At 33.5% G+C, this 18,685-nt stretch overlaps 1 protein-coding gene across 1 annotated transcript; it reads right to left on the bottom strand.

The window, feature by feature from the left end:
* Positions 1-249: 249 nt before the first annotated feature.
* Positions 250-3,569, bottom strand: LOC131077105 (uncharacterized). Its single transcript, XM_058014534.2, has 2 exons — positions 2,361-3,569; positions 250-1,493 (listed from the first exon to the last, which is right to left on the bottom strand). Exons 1-2 carry the CDS (start codon positions 2,934-2,936, stop codon positions 783-785), a joined length of 1,287 nt encoding a protein of 428 aa, XP_057870517.2. The 5' UTR covers positions 2,937-3,569; the 3' UTR covers positions 250-782.
* Between the last annotated feature and the right edge of the window lie 15,116 nt (positions 3,570-18,685).

The raw sequence follows: 18,685 nt of genomic DNA, 5'->3' as shown, positions 1-18,685 counted from the left end.
AGTGTGATGCTTCAATTGGATAAGAGTTATTTGTCATGAAATTTAGTCATTCTCTTAACAATCTTGTCCTGCCTTATGAAGAAAGTTTTCATTGAAGTCAGCATTGGCATCTAGGGTCTCTTAAGGTAGATCTTACATCACCGTGAGAAGTAAAATATTTACACACATTCAATTACAATACGTTAACTTACTTCTACAAAAAATTAAAAAACCCAGCCATCAATAATTTTCTGAAACCCATTGTACGCCTTAAGAAATTCTCTTTTACAAGTTAGAAAAATATTAATGATAAAAAAATTGTCTAAGATCATTAATGATCAGATACAAAAATTTCTAGATCATGCAGAAATGTCATGCATGGAAATAAGATAGAAATAAAAATTTCTCGATGAAAATGCCTCAATTTGAGGGCCCATAAAATAATCCATAATATCATAATCTGACAGCAACCTTGAGCATCAAGTGGATGATATCGTCTTAAATAATAATATCTAATATGCTTCAACCATTCCAAACCTTTGTAATCATTTTTTAATACCGAAGAAACCAGCATAATTGGATCAACATTATCACATACTGGAAAATGATGTATAGATCAGCCAACTGATGTCAAAGCCATTGTTTCCAACTCTAGACAATATCAAAGATATGACATACCAAGGACAACTTTCTCTCTTGTATAATTGATAGATTAGCATTAATCCCATGGGAGTCATATCAATCGGACAAAGAATTGGCATACCATCAAAAGTTATTCATCTTTTAGAAGAGAATAGAAAATATCAATGAGGAAACAATTTCTCATACAGAAGCCTCAAATGAGCAGTATCATTGATCCTCTCAATCTTCCATCCTGTTTTTGAAGAATGCCGTAGAACAGTCATGGAGGAGTTGTCTATACAAATACGTTGGATCATTAGTGGATTAGACCCCAGAAGACCTGTCAGAAGACACTTAATGGCCATTTCATGTGTGAAAATGCCCACACATTCAGAATGCCTTCTGGATTTTTCCTGTACTTGCCTATGAATGTTGCTATCTTCAGGAGACAACTCATCTTCTGTCTCATTGTCTCCTGTTGTTACAAATTGCAGCCTGCTTTTACCAGACTTTCTTTTTGCCAGTTGTTTCTGTCCATTAAACAATTCCCACTGTGAAACAGTTGTTCCATCCCCATCTTCAATTGGATGAACCTGCATCAAAGAGTTGTGACTGCCATATACCTTGGTATTATTCTGATACCGTGCAAAGCCCATCTGTGTTGACTTCACAGACCTCTGCAGCACTTTATTATTCAAAAATTCTACCATACGGAACTCAACTTGTCGTTCAGACTCCCCACCTGGTGCACAGAAGTCAGGCTGAGATCTGTTGATAATATTGACAACTTCAGGGGTGTAAATATCTGAAAAATGGCAACCTTCCCATTGACCTTGGCTCATTTCTATCAGCCCATCAGAGCATTGTATCTTCTCTTCCAAAATGTCCATCTCCTGCAGAAATCATACCAATCAGGACACTCTGGCTAAACTAAGCTCCTCAAGCCATGAAAGCCAATAATCACCCTTTCCAGGTCCACCCATTAATCGCATCAAAATTATATTGCATACATAAGAAATTGCATTTTATTTACTCAAATCATTCGCAGGGACAAGAAAGTCTATATGAAAGATCGATCGGGGAGCTGGTAAATGTAAAAGAAAGGCATGCAGACATTTAATTTCTCAAACAAACCATCACTGCTGAAATCCACAACCAGTTCATAACCAGAATGGGGTAAACAACACATAATTTCACTGGACTACAGTCTCTCCAACTTCCAAGGAACAAGCAAAGTTTGATAACAAGCATACAAAGCAAAAACAAAAAATCAAACTAAACCGCAACAAAGGCACAGCTTCTCAGTGGCAGGGTGCAGTCTGCTTGCGATTATGAGCTTTTTTATCAAATATTTTGGTAACTAGTTACTCTGCCATGTTCGTTTGTTTAGATGGGAGGACAATGAATGAAGGTTTGCATGTGCCACAAAAAGGTTTTAGCAGTAGCCAAGCTAGATAAAATCGATAATCAAAGGACAATGCAAGCATAAATTGGAGGTTACCAAAAAGAGTCTTACAGGGTGGGCCTCCCTGTCACTTGCAAGAAACTGCTGCAATTAACAGCCATACCCAATACAGAAACACCTAGCTGAAAGAAACTCACAACACAATGTTCAAGTGCTGAAGAAATACGAGCAAGAAAAAGATCAGACAATATTCCTAACCCTAATTGTCTAAATATGCATAAATAAGAGAACCGAGCCGAAAATTCCATTGTCCCATAAGTTTAAAACAAGTCACGACTAAGATCTACTAACATACCTGGCAGACAAACAATGCGGTGTGTTTTGCACGTTCCAGAGGGGAAGAATACACCTCATCAAACCTAAGCCCTTGTGAATTCAAAAACACAGCCAGGGCCCTGGCCTGCCTCTTCCCATTGGGTGTCAAAATTGCAGAAGGGCACCTGCCACCTATCAAATCCGGTTTCTCATCCATGGTGCTCTCTGCATGGTGAATCAGGTACACCTCTACACCCAACTCATCCTCAAACCCATCAAACTCATCACTGCCATTATGATGATGATGCAAGGCACTTGTGTTCAAAGAATGATGATTCCCAGCAGGAGGAACAAAATGGCTCTGTGATAAAACATGATATGGGTCCCACACTCTTACCGAAGAACCCAGATATGGAGTCCCACTGCATGATAGCTGAGGAGACAATGGAGACGCAGAAGGATGACAAGGAAGCACCTCAGGCTCCTGCTCTAGAACCTTCCTTGATTGTTTACCCTCTTGTTGCTGCAGCAACCCAGCTGCTGCTGCTGCCGCTTCATCTTCTTCTGGTTCTCCTCCTTCTTCTGATTCTTCATGAGTTGACTGTATTAAGCCCATTTTAGTAATTGGTATTAAAGATGGATGGAGGGGAGCAAGTGAAAACACCCGTCATTCAGCATTCTCTAATCCAACAATGACAACAAATGATTTGAGAAAACTAATGTACTGAAATTATGGTACACAAAAGCTGATAATCTCAATGACCACCAAAAAATTGTTCCCCAGCATCCAAGTAAGCCCTTTGGATGGGGATCTGAGCATGTGCATTGGAACCCAATTGTCAAAATGCTGTGAAAAAGATGATATTGCAATGTGAACCCCCGGTTGAAAAAATATCAGTTTTTGTGATCCCCATTTCTCGGGTGAGCTTTTCTATGATATGAATTTCGCTGTATAAAGAAAGTCAGGTGATCGTGTGATGAATTCTGTAAATATGTCATTTTTTAATTTTTAACCTACTTTGGTAGCCTGCTTAGATCTTTTTCTCCCACAAAGTTACGATGACCTCTATTTCACAATACTCGCCCTAAAAGAGCATCCAATGGTGTTTACAGTATCCCCATTTTATTGGAGAGATTGTACACCATTCGATCTGGATATCATTGTCCTGTTTCCCAACAAATACACATGCTTAAATGTCTATAAACAAGTCAATCTCACCAGATCAATTCTATTGTTGTCGCCCAACAAATGAACACACATCTTCATGATTATTCTACTAAAAGCTTTGAGAAAACCAGAATTAGGGATCATTGAGTAGGTATAGCAAGGTAGTATAAGGTCGTAAAGTGCATTTTTTCTTTTCACTTTTCCTTTTTATTTTACACTTCCTCGAGAAATGTGCATATATTTTTCTCTTCTGTTAAATTAATTATTTTTTCAAATGCCCTGATTTATTTTAGTATTTTTTATTTATTTAAAATTTCATTTCAAATTAGATTAATGATTTTGCCTTCACAATAAAATTGTGTCTCTAAAGATTGCTGCCCATTAGCATGCACAAATAAAAAATTGAATTCTCTCTTTGAGACATATATTAAAAGAAGTTATCCTTAATTCGTTTTTTAAAGGGGTAGCATTATGGAAACAACTAGGGTAACACCATCTTTGTATGTTTATGATATTTTTTGAGTTTATAACAACTTCTTTGTCATACATCAATGTCATCATATGTTTCCTTTGTCATTTTTACTTTCAATATTAACTTACACTCAAAGCTTTACTAGGGTACAAGGAAGAACCGCATTTAAATTCTTGTATAGCAATCTCTAGAATACTCCTTAACACTAACATATTTTTCCATACTTCATATATCAACAAGCAAATAGGTGTTACAAGTACTACGAGTTGAATTTCACCTAAGATAGGATCATAAAATCAAGATGGGATTTCATCATTAAATAGGACCATTGCCATGATTATATCTCATGTTCTCATCATCTCAACCTCCTAATCAATAATCTAATTATTTTTTTTTGTATTTCCAATCATTTGCTACAATGCACATGCCATCTTTTGAAGTTCATATTACAAGGTACACAACACACATCCATCTTATTTCATTTCAACATGTGCTTGATTTATCTCTCATTAGTTTAAACAATCATGTTATTAAAATTGGCTCATAAATCTATAGCATTAGAAGTGTCACTTGCCATTAATTGATTTATCTAGTCATTAGCACATTAGATATTTTCAAGATTTATTTGATTCCATTCATATTGATGGACTTGTAATTTACATTCCTAGCCTTTAAGGTTTGATTACTCTTTTTTTCTTTTTAGTTGTAATTCTCTATACTTTAATTTTTTACCATTATTTTTAGATTTGATTTATCATTGTACTTCTAGTGCTTTGTTTAGGGTATACCCTTAGTCACTTTACACCTTTCAAGATCCCCTCATCATTTTTTTGTGTTTAATTATTAAATCATTCACCATGCATTGTAATCAACCCTTGGCATGAGGTTCCTTTCCTAAATGCCTCAAAAATCTTAAAATATTTTCACAAGTTGTTGCAAAAAATTATTCAACCTTTAGAAACCTTATATACTTTTATTAAAAAGAGAGAGAAACAATTGTTCTAGGGATGTAAATGGTGCAATATATTGCTAACTTTTCATCTTTCCTAGAACTTACAACTCTCCTTCTATGTGAGAAGACTTTATTTTACTTCTTCGTCTAATTCATAATGAGCATACTCCTTATATGATATGTGATGGTGATTCATCTAGTAATGGTGATATGCCACATTATTTCACTACACCTAATGCTACATCACTTAATAATGATGATATCCCTAATGTGGCTCATGAGAGTCCTTCCTCTACATGTTTTGGTTCATTTTCTATTGATAATGTGTTTAGTGAGGAGATTGGTTACACTTAAATTATAAAATTATTTGCCTCTTCTTCATAGGGATACTTGTGATGCCTTATTATTTTGTGATGGATCAACTCTTAATGAAGACTTAATGCTTGATGGTTTCAATAGTGATGGAGATGCATCTTTAAATGTCAAGGCATTCCTACTTTTACATTATGTGTAATGTACCTAGGAGTATGGTTATGGATTATTAAATGGTATTTAATAAATAAAGGGGGTTTGTAGTAGAAGTGTTTGTACCGCATGTGGGTAAGGTGTAGTGGTAGGTATAATTTGAGTATTATATAATGTAGTCAAGAGACTCATATGAGAGATGTCAAGAATATTGTATGTGTTGAGGATCTCTCATGAGATATATACTTTGGAGTGGCTTCCTTCAAATAAGGAGTACTGTGAGTTGTTACTCTACCTCAAGTAATCTATTATTTTATGTGAGGTTCTTGTATCAATTGGTATTTAGATATCTTTCTATAGTAAAGTGAGAGGAAATTGTTATTTTTATTTTCAATACAGGATAAATTTCTTGCAAAGTAATTTATTCCACACATAGGTCCTTACTAAAATAGATTCATCAGAAATAAGACTTCAATAGTTTTCCAAAATGTGACAACATTAAATATTTAAAATAATACAAAGCAAAATATGACAATTTGAAGTTGAATTTACAATTCAATTTTTATTATGCATAAATATTTAAAAGATTGTTATCTTTGAAACAAGGTGAGAAAATCAAGTTTTTCCAAATGAATAAATGATTATCTCTTTTTACATTATTTTCTTTTATATTTGTGATAGTCTAAAAGGAGATCTATTTAATAATATAATTTTTAAAACCTAAGTGCAAAGAGGTTTCTCAAATTTGATGGTATGTTAACAGTTTAAAATGATGGCTCAAATTTACAAAGGTTTATTATAAATCTCCATTCTAATATATAATTGTTTTTGGCCTTCAGAAGGTAAAGCTACTAATGGTATTCTTTGTTGTATACAAATCATTATTCTTTTGATGAATTGGAGAAATGTGTCTTAATAGATGGCCACATTAAATATATATAATATCAAGGGAAATGTGGTAATATGAAGTTGATTATGTGATTTGGATTTTTGATATATGATTTTTGAAAATTTGATATCTTATAAATTGGGTGAAAAAACTAAATTTTATTTTGCAACTTAAAAAAAAGTACACTACATTTTATTTTTGTATTTGTGGCAAAAAAGGTGATTTCTTAAAAATTATAATTTTCAAAATCTTGTTTTGGTAGGGTTTTTGATGGAAGTGGTAATGGTATATAATGGTAGCTCAAAATCACAAAAGCTTATTATAAACCTCTATTTTAGGATATAATTATTGTTTGCCTTTAGAAGGTGGAGCTAATATTGTATTCTTTGTTGTGTAAAAATCATTATTCTTTTGACGAATTAGAAAAAAATTCTTAGATAGATGGATACCAAAAGAAATAATAGTCGGTAAAGAGAATGATGAAGAAATGGAAAATAAGGATCATGATAAAAAAGGAAAAAGTTTATTAATAGAAATGATGTAAAGATGAAAGATAATATTATATGATCAAGAAAAAAGATTCTATTTTTCAATTTCATAGATGAAACAAAAATTAAAAGTTATTGTATCTATAAACCTTTGTATTAGCATGGAAATACAAAGAAAATAAACATTTAAGAAAAAAATATCAAGTAGTCTATATAAAGTGTAACCATGGTCAAAAAATTTAAAGTTTGAGCCCTCTATAAACAAGCAAGTTTTACATTTTAATTTTTATGTTGTGATTAGATATTGTTCAAGAGTAATATTAGTTAAATTATTTAGAGAATAAAAGTAAAGTGTAAAATAATTTCATGAAGATTTGATAGAGGAAGAAAAAAGTCACCTTCGAAGACATTACACATAATGAAAACCAAATCAAAGTTAAGGTAGAGAGAGTAAGTTTATGAATCTACTAGAGAATACATAAAATAATCACATGAAGAACAAGAGGAACACAAAGATAATAAAAAGGAGGAAAATACTAAATTGCCCTCAATAATCCAACAAACAAGTGGAAAAAAAGGGTGAAGAATAAAAATGGTTTTATATATAGGAAAGGGTGCAACATATAGACCTCTACATCATTGTGAGAGGTAAAAATCATGGAGACTTGGTACTGCATGGAGTTAGAGGGCCAATAAATATAGATCTACATGGAATGAAAAGAGAAAGTACAAGCATGAGTGGGATTACATAAGCAATGGATACAAAAAAATGAAGAATACTTGTGGTGGGAAATGGAATCAAAATAAATATGGATTAAGTATTGGATCTAGGTATCATTAAGCACAAATCATTATGAAGATTAGATATGGATGGTTAAGTGATCAAGCATGGCATCATATTTGTGTTATTTTGCAATAAGTTATATTTGGGTTTTCTCAAGTTTCGAGGATAATACATATTTAAGAGTGATAAAATGTAATGTACATAGAAATTTAAGTGTTTTGATGAATTGAGTAGTATTAAATAAATGAATCGAATGCATATTCTTAGTAAGTCATCTTGCCAATCAAATAAATAAGTATTTATCCCATATTTATGGGTATGTGTTAATAAGTTAGGTAGTCAGAGATTATATATTAAGAAAGGTGCATTCTATATTATTGACCTAACCTAAGGTTATTGTCTGTGAGGTTCTTAACTTTATGAGAAAATGCAAAGTGATATGCTCTTTATTGAGATATTTAGAGAAACAATGATTAATAAATATTTACATTGGTTTGATATGTATTATACTTTTAATACTTCATTCATTGCATATGGCATGATTTCTTAAACTATTTTACTCTTGAACCTATAATGTGTTTGCCCTATGATTCTCAAGTTTCCCCTTCTATTGGTCAAAGTTTCCCCTTCTATTGGTCATACTTTAGGTGATTGCATAATTTCATTTTATGCATGACGTTTAGACACCATTTTTTAAATGCCTATAATGACTAGCTTATGGATAATCTTATGCCCTTTCATGATTTATCTTTTGATAAGTATGAAATATATGGTGACCATAAGATCTCACCTACATATCAACATGAACAAACACATAGCTTAGGCACAAATAAGGAAAACTAATAATATGATGATCTCTTACAATTCATATTAATCTTATGTGAAGATTATGTTCAAGCAATTTATGATTAACTTAAATAACATATGGTAAGGTTATTTGATGAATTGTTGATGATAACATCTCTATCCCCTTTATTGTTTCTACACTAAATATTTTTTATATAAATTGACCATGATTATGAAAAAATTACAAAATATATACAATTGTATTAGTGTTTTATAAAAATATCAAAAGGTATACATCAATGAAATATTTATGTAAGATTCACCCATCTTTGGTTCCTATCATCAATCTTGGGTGAAGATGAAGGCTTGATGAACATCTCAATGAAAGATATGCAGTTAGGTATATATTCCTAGATGATTTATGTATGTAATAGATTTCAGATATGGAGAGTACAAAAAGATTAGGGGAAAATGTATAAGACAATTAATAATTGAATTTGAACTATAAAAATGCATTTGTATTATGCTATTTGTGTACAAAATTTGTAAGAGCAAATGTGTGATGCTTATCTTCTCAACACCATCTTATGAAAATGGTTGTGTATTAATATGCCAAGATTATGGAGATGAAACATTGATTGGAACCAAATCATTTCACATCAAGTAATTCACAATCACTCAACCACTCCACTACCACTAGAGACAATATAGGCCATGTAGTACTAAGACAAAACTTGAGTTAGAACTTGTGGTTTAGAACATAGGTGTTGTCTAGAATAAAAATATATTTTTTGAAACCATAAAGACTACTAAGAATGTCCAAGATCCGTGGCATGTTTGAGTGACACTAATCTAGGGCCCAATGTGATACCAAGTGGACAATTCTTTGGATGTAATTCTAGATGAAGTTGTAGGTGTACATGTGGAAGCTTGTGAGATAAAATAGGGAAATTACATGGAGAGATATATAACTGAAATAATGAATGTATTGTTATTCAACTATTCATTTCATATATGATATACCCTTGATAAAGGTGTATGGTTTTTATCTTCTAGTCTAGTTACCATCAAATCTACCTATCTACTTAGTAGTTAATGTAATATCTAAATTATAATTTATATGGGTTCATTTTATAAAGTTTGAAAGTCATATATAAAACTTGAATCAAATTACACATGTGACTCTTTATCCATTGATGGTTAAATACTACAACATAAAACTAATTTTTGGTTGTGTAATATGATAGTAGATGACTATCATGCCCCCCCTTAAAAAAAAAAAAATAGTCATTTATTAAAAAAGTAAGTCAATAGTCCCAGAATACAAAATCAAGACCAATTGATAATTTTGGAATAATTAATAAATTAGGTGATTTGGTTGTTATTAATATATTATTTAAACACAAAATGTATTTAATAATAATTATTTTTCCAACATTGGCATGGGATTCTCTTTTAGCCTATTTTTCACATTTAGTGCTCATGCCAAGCGAAAACAAGTGGCATGGTGCTTTTGGAGTGGAAGAAATCAGTAGACACTTGGCATTGAGAGCTACAAGAACTTCATGTTGTTGGAGTAATTTTAGGACAGTTATCTAATTATTTATTAATTAGGTCCTTTAATTTCCTTTTCACTTAAGCTATACTTAGGTGCTTTATTTTATCTAGGTGTTATGCTTTTTTAGTCTGAGTTCACTTGGAAGAGGCACTTCTAGTTAGCTTTTTTAGCTTGTAGTTGAGCTTAATTTAGCTCCTACTTTGCATTGTGTTAGTTCTTCTAATTTTAGGATTAGGGCATTTGTCGCTTTCTATAAAGCAAGTCATTCATTCATTGTAATTGTGCCTTCAATATTGTACCTCCAATATTGTGTACCTCCAATATTGAATCTTCAATTCTTTTGTGCAATAATACAAAATTTTTTGGTTGTTATAGGGCATACAATATTTGCTTGATATGTTTTGTGTGATAGGTGTTTTGCTTGCAAATGATTCTTGGCTCTTGTGGTTGATAATCAACTTCTACATGGTATCAAAGATTTTCTATCAAGTTCTTGTTTGCATGGTTCAGGGATCCAACTTAAGGTGAATTTTTCTATGCACGTTGGGTTCAAATGGAGGTCACCATCACATTTGCAACGTTGAAAAACCCCAAGATTAACTATTATTTCGTAAAAAATCAAGCAGATGAAAAATCAAGTCAAATTGGTTGAGGGCACACAAATTAAGGAAAAATACGGAGGTAGCTGAAAATTTTGGACATTTGGGTGCATAAAAAGGGTCACCATTGCACTCAAAAGACCCAATAACCCTCTCGAAGGTCAAAAAAAATTTTGATTAAAAAATTGGTAGGCACATTTAACAAGGTCGCAAATCCATACATCTGTACTATTGTACTATATAAGATGCTTTAGAAAATAAGCCTAGGTCGAATTTCCTCTCCCACACTAAAAAAAAATTCTTTGGAAAATTTTAATTTTTGTATCAAAATCCTCTAAAAATCATACAAAGTAAGGAGGTTTATTTTTAATTAAAAAAAGTCAATTTCCTTTCACCAAAAGCTATGTACCACCTTGTACCAGGCCTGCATAAGTAGGTACAATGTTGATGTCATCATAAGCCTCCTAATTTCGACAACACCTCCAAAAATGGCGCTCAGCTAAATTTAGTTGATTTTATCTATTTATAGCCCTCCAAGCCTTAAAAAGTAGTGTGTGGTTTTTTGGCCATAACTTCATCCTACGGAGTCAAAATAAAGCAAATAAGATATCGTCGAAAAGCTAGTTCCATTTCCAATCATAATTTGGTGGTGGTTTTGTCAGATTATACACCAATTTTTTGTCATATACCTCTAAAGTTAACCTCCAGTTTTGTGCTTCTAAGACAATATCTTGTACATCCGAACTTTGTTTTTCGACTTCCATACATCGTTAGAAATATTTTAGAGTCCTATATCCATATATTAGGAATATTTTTCCAAATTGTGCTCTAGGTATATTTTATTGAGATTTTTGTGTTTTCACTATATGCTCAATTACTTGGATATTTTGGCACTTTGGATGGATCTGTTTATTGGAAAGGGTTCTATTTGATGTGCTTTACATGTGTTGAGATTATTGGGCTCTGATAATTTAATTTGAGGAGGTAGGATAGGTTTTTATGTTCATCCTTTAGTTGTTCGCCTGGCTAAGGGTGATTATGAGTCTTGGTGACATAGCATCCTAACACATCTCAAGTGGCTGATATCTATTGTCTTATTTGTATGGACTCGTACCTAAACCAATAAATTCAGGAGGTAAATCAGCATGGGGTAATCTCACAGATCATGTTGTAGGTTTGATTTGTTCTAGTGTTGATTATGACACTATGTGTGCTATATCGGACCTTAAGTATCCTCATGCACTTTAAACTCACTTTTGGGAGATCTTTGGAGACCCTCATATCTCCCCATTTCCAGAGGATCTTGCAACAAATTGTTTTCTTCCCCTTACACACTAATTCATTTGGACTAGATTTCCGACTGAGGTTTCCGACGGAGAAGGTATATTGTGGCCAAATCTGATTTTTTTTTGAAAAAATGCCCGCATTCGTCGTAATTCTGACGACAATTTCCCATTTGGTTTCGACGAAGAAGGCATTAGCAATGAGAATTTTCTTTTTTTCAAAAAAGTTCTCGAGTTCGTTCTAATTTTGATGACAACGACCATTACTTAAAAAAGAAGAAGAGGGGAATTCATTTGTGCATTACAATCCCGCGTAGGCGTCCATGGCGACTTCAACCCCCAAGAACATCAAACCCGCGTCGAAGGCATTTGTGGCATTTCTTGCAATCCCGGGCAGGAGGTAGATTCAAATTACCCTAGTTTTTAAATTTATGTTGCAAAAAATATACATGTGGTGGTTAATTGCCCTAGTTTAATCTTGTAAAACCATAGAACTGTGATTGAGGAGTGAGCATTCAATTTTGTAGCAACAATCCCTTCCTCCCGTATACGCGTGTGTTGATTGTTCACATGAGATCACATCTCTTTGCGGCATTGTATCAAACAATTCACGAGCCTTGTCCATGTTTCCACATTTTGCATTCATGTCAAGCAGGGCATTTGCAAGTACAACACCTAACAAAATTCCTCTATCCGTTATGCTTTGATGGATGTCCATACCCTGTTCCAAAGCTCCCATTTTTTCACAGGCAGGGAGGATGCTAGCAAAGGTTGTGGAATTCGGCTTTATGCCTTCCAATTTCATTTGCTTGAAAGTGTCTAAAGCCTTTTCGACAAATCCATTTTGTGCATATCCAGCAATCGTTGCAGTCCACGAGACAACATTTCTTTCAGGCATTCTATCAAATAGTTCACGTGCCTTGTCTATGCTTCCACATTTTGCATACATGTCTACCAGGGTAGTTGCAACTACAACATCTGACAAAATTCCTCTATCCTTTATGCTTCGATGAATGTCCATACCCTATTCCAAATCTCCCATTTTGGCACAAGCGGGGAGGATAGTAGCAATGGTCGTGGAATTTGGCTTTACACCTGCCGATTGCATTTGCTTGAAAGTTTCTAAAGCCTTCTCAACAAATCCATTTTGTGCATATCCGACAATCATTACAGTCCAGGAAACCACATTTCTTTGAGGCAATCTGTCAAACAGTTCTCGTGCCTTGTCTATGCTTCCACATTTTGCATACATGCTAACAGAGCAGTTGCAACTACATTTGACAAAATTCCTCTATCTTTTATGCTTTGATGGATGTCCATACCCTGTTCCAAAGATCCCATTTTGGCACAGGCTAGGAGTACGTTGGCAAACGTAACTAAAGAAATGCAATGATCAGCTTCAAAGACATCAAACCACTACTAACAAAACCGAGAGTCTAAAATATGATAGGGAATAGTGTGAGTTGTCCTGAAATAAAATATTTTATTTTCAATGTCAACTAAAACACAATTACTCAGCCATTTAATGTTATTAATAAGTGTTTAATTTATGAAAGAGATAAATGGTTGGCCACAAGTACATGAGTTACTAAATGCACACAAATAAGTGAATTTGATATTCAAAACTATCTATAATGAATTCAATTCTTGTCCATTAGTCATTTATGTTTGCAATAAGCATCTTTCTTAGTTTTTCTTAATCTTTATTCATAGTTATGTGCATATTTCACATTCTATAATTAGGATATCAATTGCTATGGTTGAACACTAGCATTATGTTTGTGTTGTGGTATAGATGCGTGGAAACATAATTATGGGATTGTTATATTATAGAGATCATAAATCTAGATATCGCATATTAGTTCTAGCTCTTCTTGGATTGAGTCTAAAGTTGACATACATTCATAAAGCCATTATTAGCAGATTTGTCCATTTCTAGTAAAGACAATTGAGAAAGTCATTTTGATATTGAGAGTTTCTTATCTGTTTACCTATTGATCATTATTAAGCCATAATATTTAGGTCTATTTAGTTCTATTTATCTCTCTTACAAAACCTCTGTAAGTGTCCTAGATTGTCCCTACTACTCACTCTTCAATGAAATAGTGGAGTTCTAAAGATTTGTTGCACAAGATGGTGTTGAACGTATCAACAAGGCTAGCATGGAAGACATGTTCAAGCTTCCACTTGTACAACTTACAACAAATGATTTGTTGATAGAAGAAATTCTTGAAATAGGGATACAATCGAAAGACAAGTACATACAGACCTCCTCAGTTGAAAGTAAAATCTATGTATAAAAAGAGTACATTGAATCCCAATCCATAAACACAATAGAGATATCGATGGAGACTTAATTGGATGTAGCATGTCGCACCAAAGTTGTTAGAGTATGCTAAGCTAGTACATAATGTTTCCTAAAGCCACATTAGTATTTTACCCAGATCATTATCTACCAAAACTAACTATACTAATCCTTTTGAGGATTCATTTCATGGTGCTAGATCTTCATTTGGTTCCACTTCTTGTTGGAGAAAAGAACAATTATTTCTTGAGGTAGATGAATATCCCATCAACAAAGGACAAGACCCTTTCTAGAATATAACAAATTCTACTCCAACAAAAGATCATCGGGGTTTCACTAGAGATTTTGAATAAGAGATAGACTTCTACTGCTGCATTAAAAGCATTGGCATGTTCTTCATTTATTGATGTAAACTCTCTGTGACGCCACCACAACCAACAAAGGTGTAAAAAGTTGTTTGCAATGCATGGATTTTTAGGATTGTCCTTTGAGAAAATAGAATTAAAGTATGGAAGCAGGATCTGCCAGCTCCTGAGGGAAAGACCATGTCAGACAATAATTTCTATTTTCTTGCCTGTGAAGAAAGACCATCTCAGACAATATCAACGAACAACAAAATAAGGAGAGAATTGCTAGATTGTGGTCTAACTTGAAAAGAAAAGGTGATGGAAATGTTATTGTCCGTGCAAAATTTGTAAGGGGTTAAAGACTAGAAGACTTCTAATCAAAACAACGAAGAAACATTGTAGGCTGCATGGTCACATTGAAGGTGGACATGATTATCATCCATTGGTAAGTTTTTCATTATATCGTTTTGACAATTTATATACATAATAAATCACGTGATGATGAGATCATGATCACGATTTATTTATGTATATCAATTTTATATAGGTCGAGCACCCCGGAGCACATGGTATGGATCAACACAACCCTGAGAATATGGTTTTCGAAGTGGACGAACATGGACGTGTGAATATCGAAGCTGAAGATAATGATCCCATGGAAGATGACGATCATGAGCCAAAAAACACAATTGAAGATGATGGTACAAATACATTGATCCATGACTCATTTAGTACTCGCGCAACTGATCATGATGATGAAGATGACCTTGATGTTGTTCATGATGTCCCTCTACTTGAGAAGGCATCTGAGGCCCTTTATGAAGGCTCACAGGCAACTCTTCTCTCCGCTATATTGTTGTTGGTGAACTTGAAGGTTATGAATGGTTTATCCAACATAACAATGTCACGTATGTTAAGGCATGTCATATATGTCATAATAAACTGTGAATCATGTTGTACCATTAATATTCTTTATTATAACAAATTATATTTTGTTGCTGTAGATTGATAGGTGAGTTTTTGTTACCACCATCAAATATTCTACCTTGCTCATACTGAGAATTATCTGTCGTTATGAAAGATAGTGGAATGGAATATCAAGCAATAGATGCTTGTCCCAATGATCATATTATATATCACAAACAACATGAATTTTGAACTGAATGCCCTGAATGTCGTATCAGTAGATATCGAACAGATCAAATAAGAAAAAGGGTTCCTCACAAGGTTCTTCGCTATATTCCCATTATTCCACATATGCAACGATTATTCAAGTGCACTAGCTTGGCATAATTTATGGATTACCATGCACACAATAGAAGTCGAGATGACATTATTCGAATGTTGTGGATGGTTCAACATTTATGGACATAGAGGAAAAGTGGCCACACTTTAAAGAAGAACCTCGTAATCTCAGGCTTTCATTGGCAGCGGACGCTGTCAATCCATTTGGAGAGATGAGATCTGTTTACTCAGTGTGGCCTGTTTTTGTTATCAACAATAACATTCCTCCATGGATGTCAGAAAGAGGGAGCACATAATGTTGGCAATGATTGTTTCAAGTATTTTATCATTTAAATATAGTCGTCTAAATTTAATTATAAATATTACAGTAAAATGGTCATAATAATTATGTAATGTTTTTGTTCATTCGATTAGTTAAGTACCAAGTTAAAGATATGAATGTATATATCGAGCCTCTTATCGACGAGTTGCTGGAGTTATGGAATGGTGTCACTATGTATGACGTCTCTAGACCAATAAGACAAAGACAATTTCAATTCCATGCGATGCTTCTATGGCTAACACATTTTTGTGGTATGTTATAGTGTTTAAGTTGTGCATGAACATTATAATTTAAAAAATTATCATATTTAATCCAATTATACATTATCTTGTAGGTCTTTAAATAAAGGAAAAATTTGCATGTCCTGTTTGTGGTCCAAAGATGAAATCTCGTCATTCAAAAAGTTTAGGAAAGCAAGTGTTTGATGAGTATAGGCACTTTCTCCACAAAAATCATAAGTATTGAAGTACTGAAAAACATATTTTCAATGGGAACGAAGAGAATACATCAAAGCCACGGAGAATGACACCTCACCTGTGTAAGTTGGAATATAATAAAATTAATCGTCAAGGTAATGCCATTCCATCTATTGGTTTGTCATAAAACATATTTTCTATTTTGTTTTGTTTACTGATGATGTGATTGATGATCATGAAGGTCGTGATGGCATAAATGACCACCTTCCTAAGGGACTAAAAAGTTATCCTCGACAATTTAGTAGGTTGCCCTACTACGAGCAGTTACAAATTGTTCATTTGTTTGATAGTATGCATATTGGAAAGAATATAATAGAGACAGTATGGAAAATATTGGATGGAAGGCGTGACAACCAAAAAATTGTCAAAATATGTAGTGACATTCAGGATTCCAATCATGCAATGATAAATGTCATTCAATCAAATAGCCATGGAGACCAAATTAATATAAGTGAGCTTCCTTGGTTATTAACGGACCAGCAAAGCAATGCTATAAAAGAAGTCATACGAAAAATTTGATTTCCCACAAGATTTGCTGTGAACATAAACAATCTCATATCAAAGAAAATTGAATTTGGGCGAGGGATGAAAATGCATGATTGGCATACCTTCATTAAGGTAATTCATGTTCTTGTGTTTTTAGTATGTATTTAAGTATTGCGCGTACGTGTACTTTTCATTATGTTACAAAAAAATGAAAAGATAATTGTATAATTGTTGTAGTACGTTCTACCTCTATCTCTCCCAGACGACTTCGACAATAATGTCAAGCAAGTCATATATGATCTTGGAAAATACATGAGGTAAGTAGTGATATTTGTTTAGTTCATTGTATAGATATTATATTTGTGATTTGTTTTACTTGTTATGTAATATATTTTTTTGCGTCTTGAATACCTTGTAGGTGGTTGTCATGTAAAGAAATCCATAAAGACGATATAAAATATTGGAAGAGAAAAAATCTTCATTTAATGTGTGAAACGCAAAAGTGTCTACCTCCAACTTTTTTTAATGCACAAGAACACTACCTCATACACCAAGTTGAGGAGATTGAATTGTGTGGACCTGTACACACTAGGTCAATGTGGATGGTTGAGAGGCACTTGAAATTTTTGAAGACTTTGGTTCGACAAAGAGCACATCTTGAGGGTTCTATGGTGGAGGGATATATGGTATACCAGACTATGGTGTACATTTCTGAATATCTTCGTAAGTTTGCAGAAAAGATCCATGTGGATCACATTTGGGATCCCAACACCATTAACAAATTCGAAGGGGAGTACTTGATGGGGAAAGGTAGATTGAGGAAAGTGAGAGGTAATTATAAGATGTTATTGTAGTTAATTAATTCTTAATCTTCAAAATAAATCGATTGTAAGACGTTTATTTATTTTTTGTATAGTTTGTCGAGAGTGGGATGCACTACATTTGTATATTGCAAACAATCTTGATTGGATGACGGTATGGATTGAATGTTGTCAACATTCTGGACGCATGTTAACATGGGAAGGTATGGCTTCATTGGTTAAAGAAGCACATCATAATGGAGATTCCAATGTTATGCAAAGGGAAATTGATTTAGCATATGGTTTAAGAGATAAACAGGTACATATAAATTTATTAATCACCCATGTGTTTATCAACTCACAATGCAATAAATTTTACATTTTGACATATCGTAGGTCAAACACCACAATGCTATGTGCTACAATGGTCATAAATTTTGCATAAAAAGTTGGATGACATGAAGAAAACTTGTGATTCTGGCATCACTGCAGTCTTTGAGGTGATAAATATTTCATCGAGAAATGACATTCATCCTCAACAGTCTCAAAATCAATACTATGGCATTTTGGATGATATACTTGAGTGTGACTTGAATTCCTTCAAATTAGTTTTGTTCGTCGTCAAATGGTACAGGCTACGATTGAATAAAAATGATCCTAATAGAACTGTTATTGAACATGATAATGGTTTTATAATGTTAAATACAAGGTCATTTGAACCAGTTGGGGATGAGCCCTATGTTCTTCCAAGCCAATGTGAGCAAGTATTTTACCCAGAGGTTCCACATAAACCGGGTTGGTCATTTGTTGTTAGACATGATCCAAGAGGAAGGCCGATAAAGTATAATGTGATGGAAGAAGAAGATACCGAAGAAGTAGAAGATGAAGTGAATGATGATCACGATCAATAGTTTCTCAATGATAATGAAGAAGAACAACA

Source organism: Cryptomeria japonica, chromosome 9, assembly GCF_030272615.1.
Source record: "Cryptomeria japonica chromosome 9, Sugi_1.0, whole genome shotgun sequence".
Classification (NCBI taxonomy): domain Eukaryota; kingdom Viridiplantae; phylum Streptophyta; class Pinopsida; order Cupressales; family Cupressaceae; genus Cryptomeria; species Cryptomeria japonica.
The sequence above is the reverse complement of the archived record's forward strand: the minus strand, read 5'-3'. Positions and strand labels throughout refer to the sequence as shown.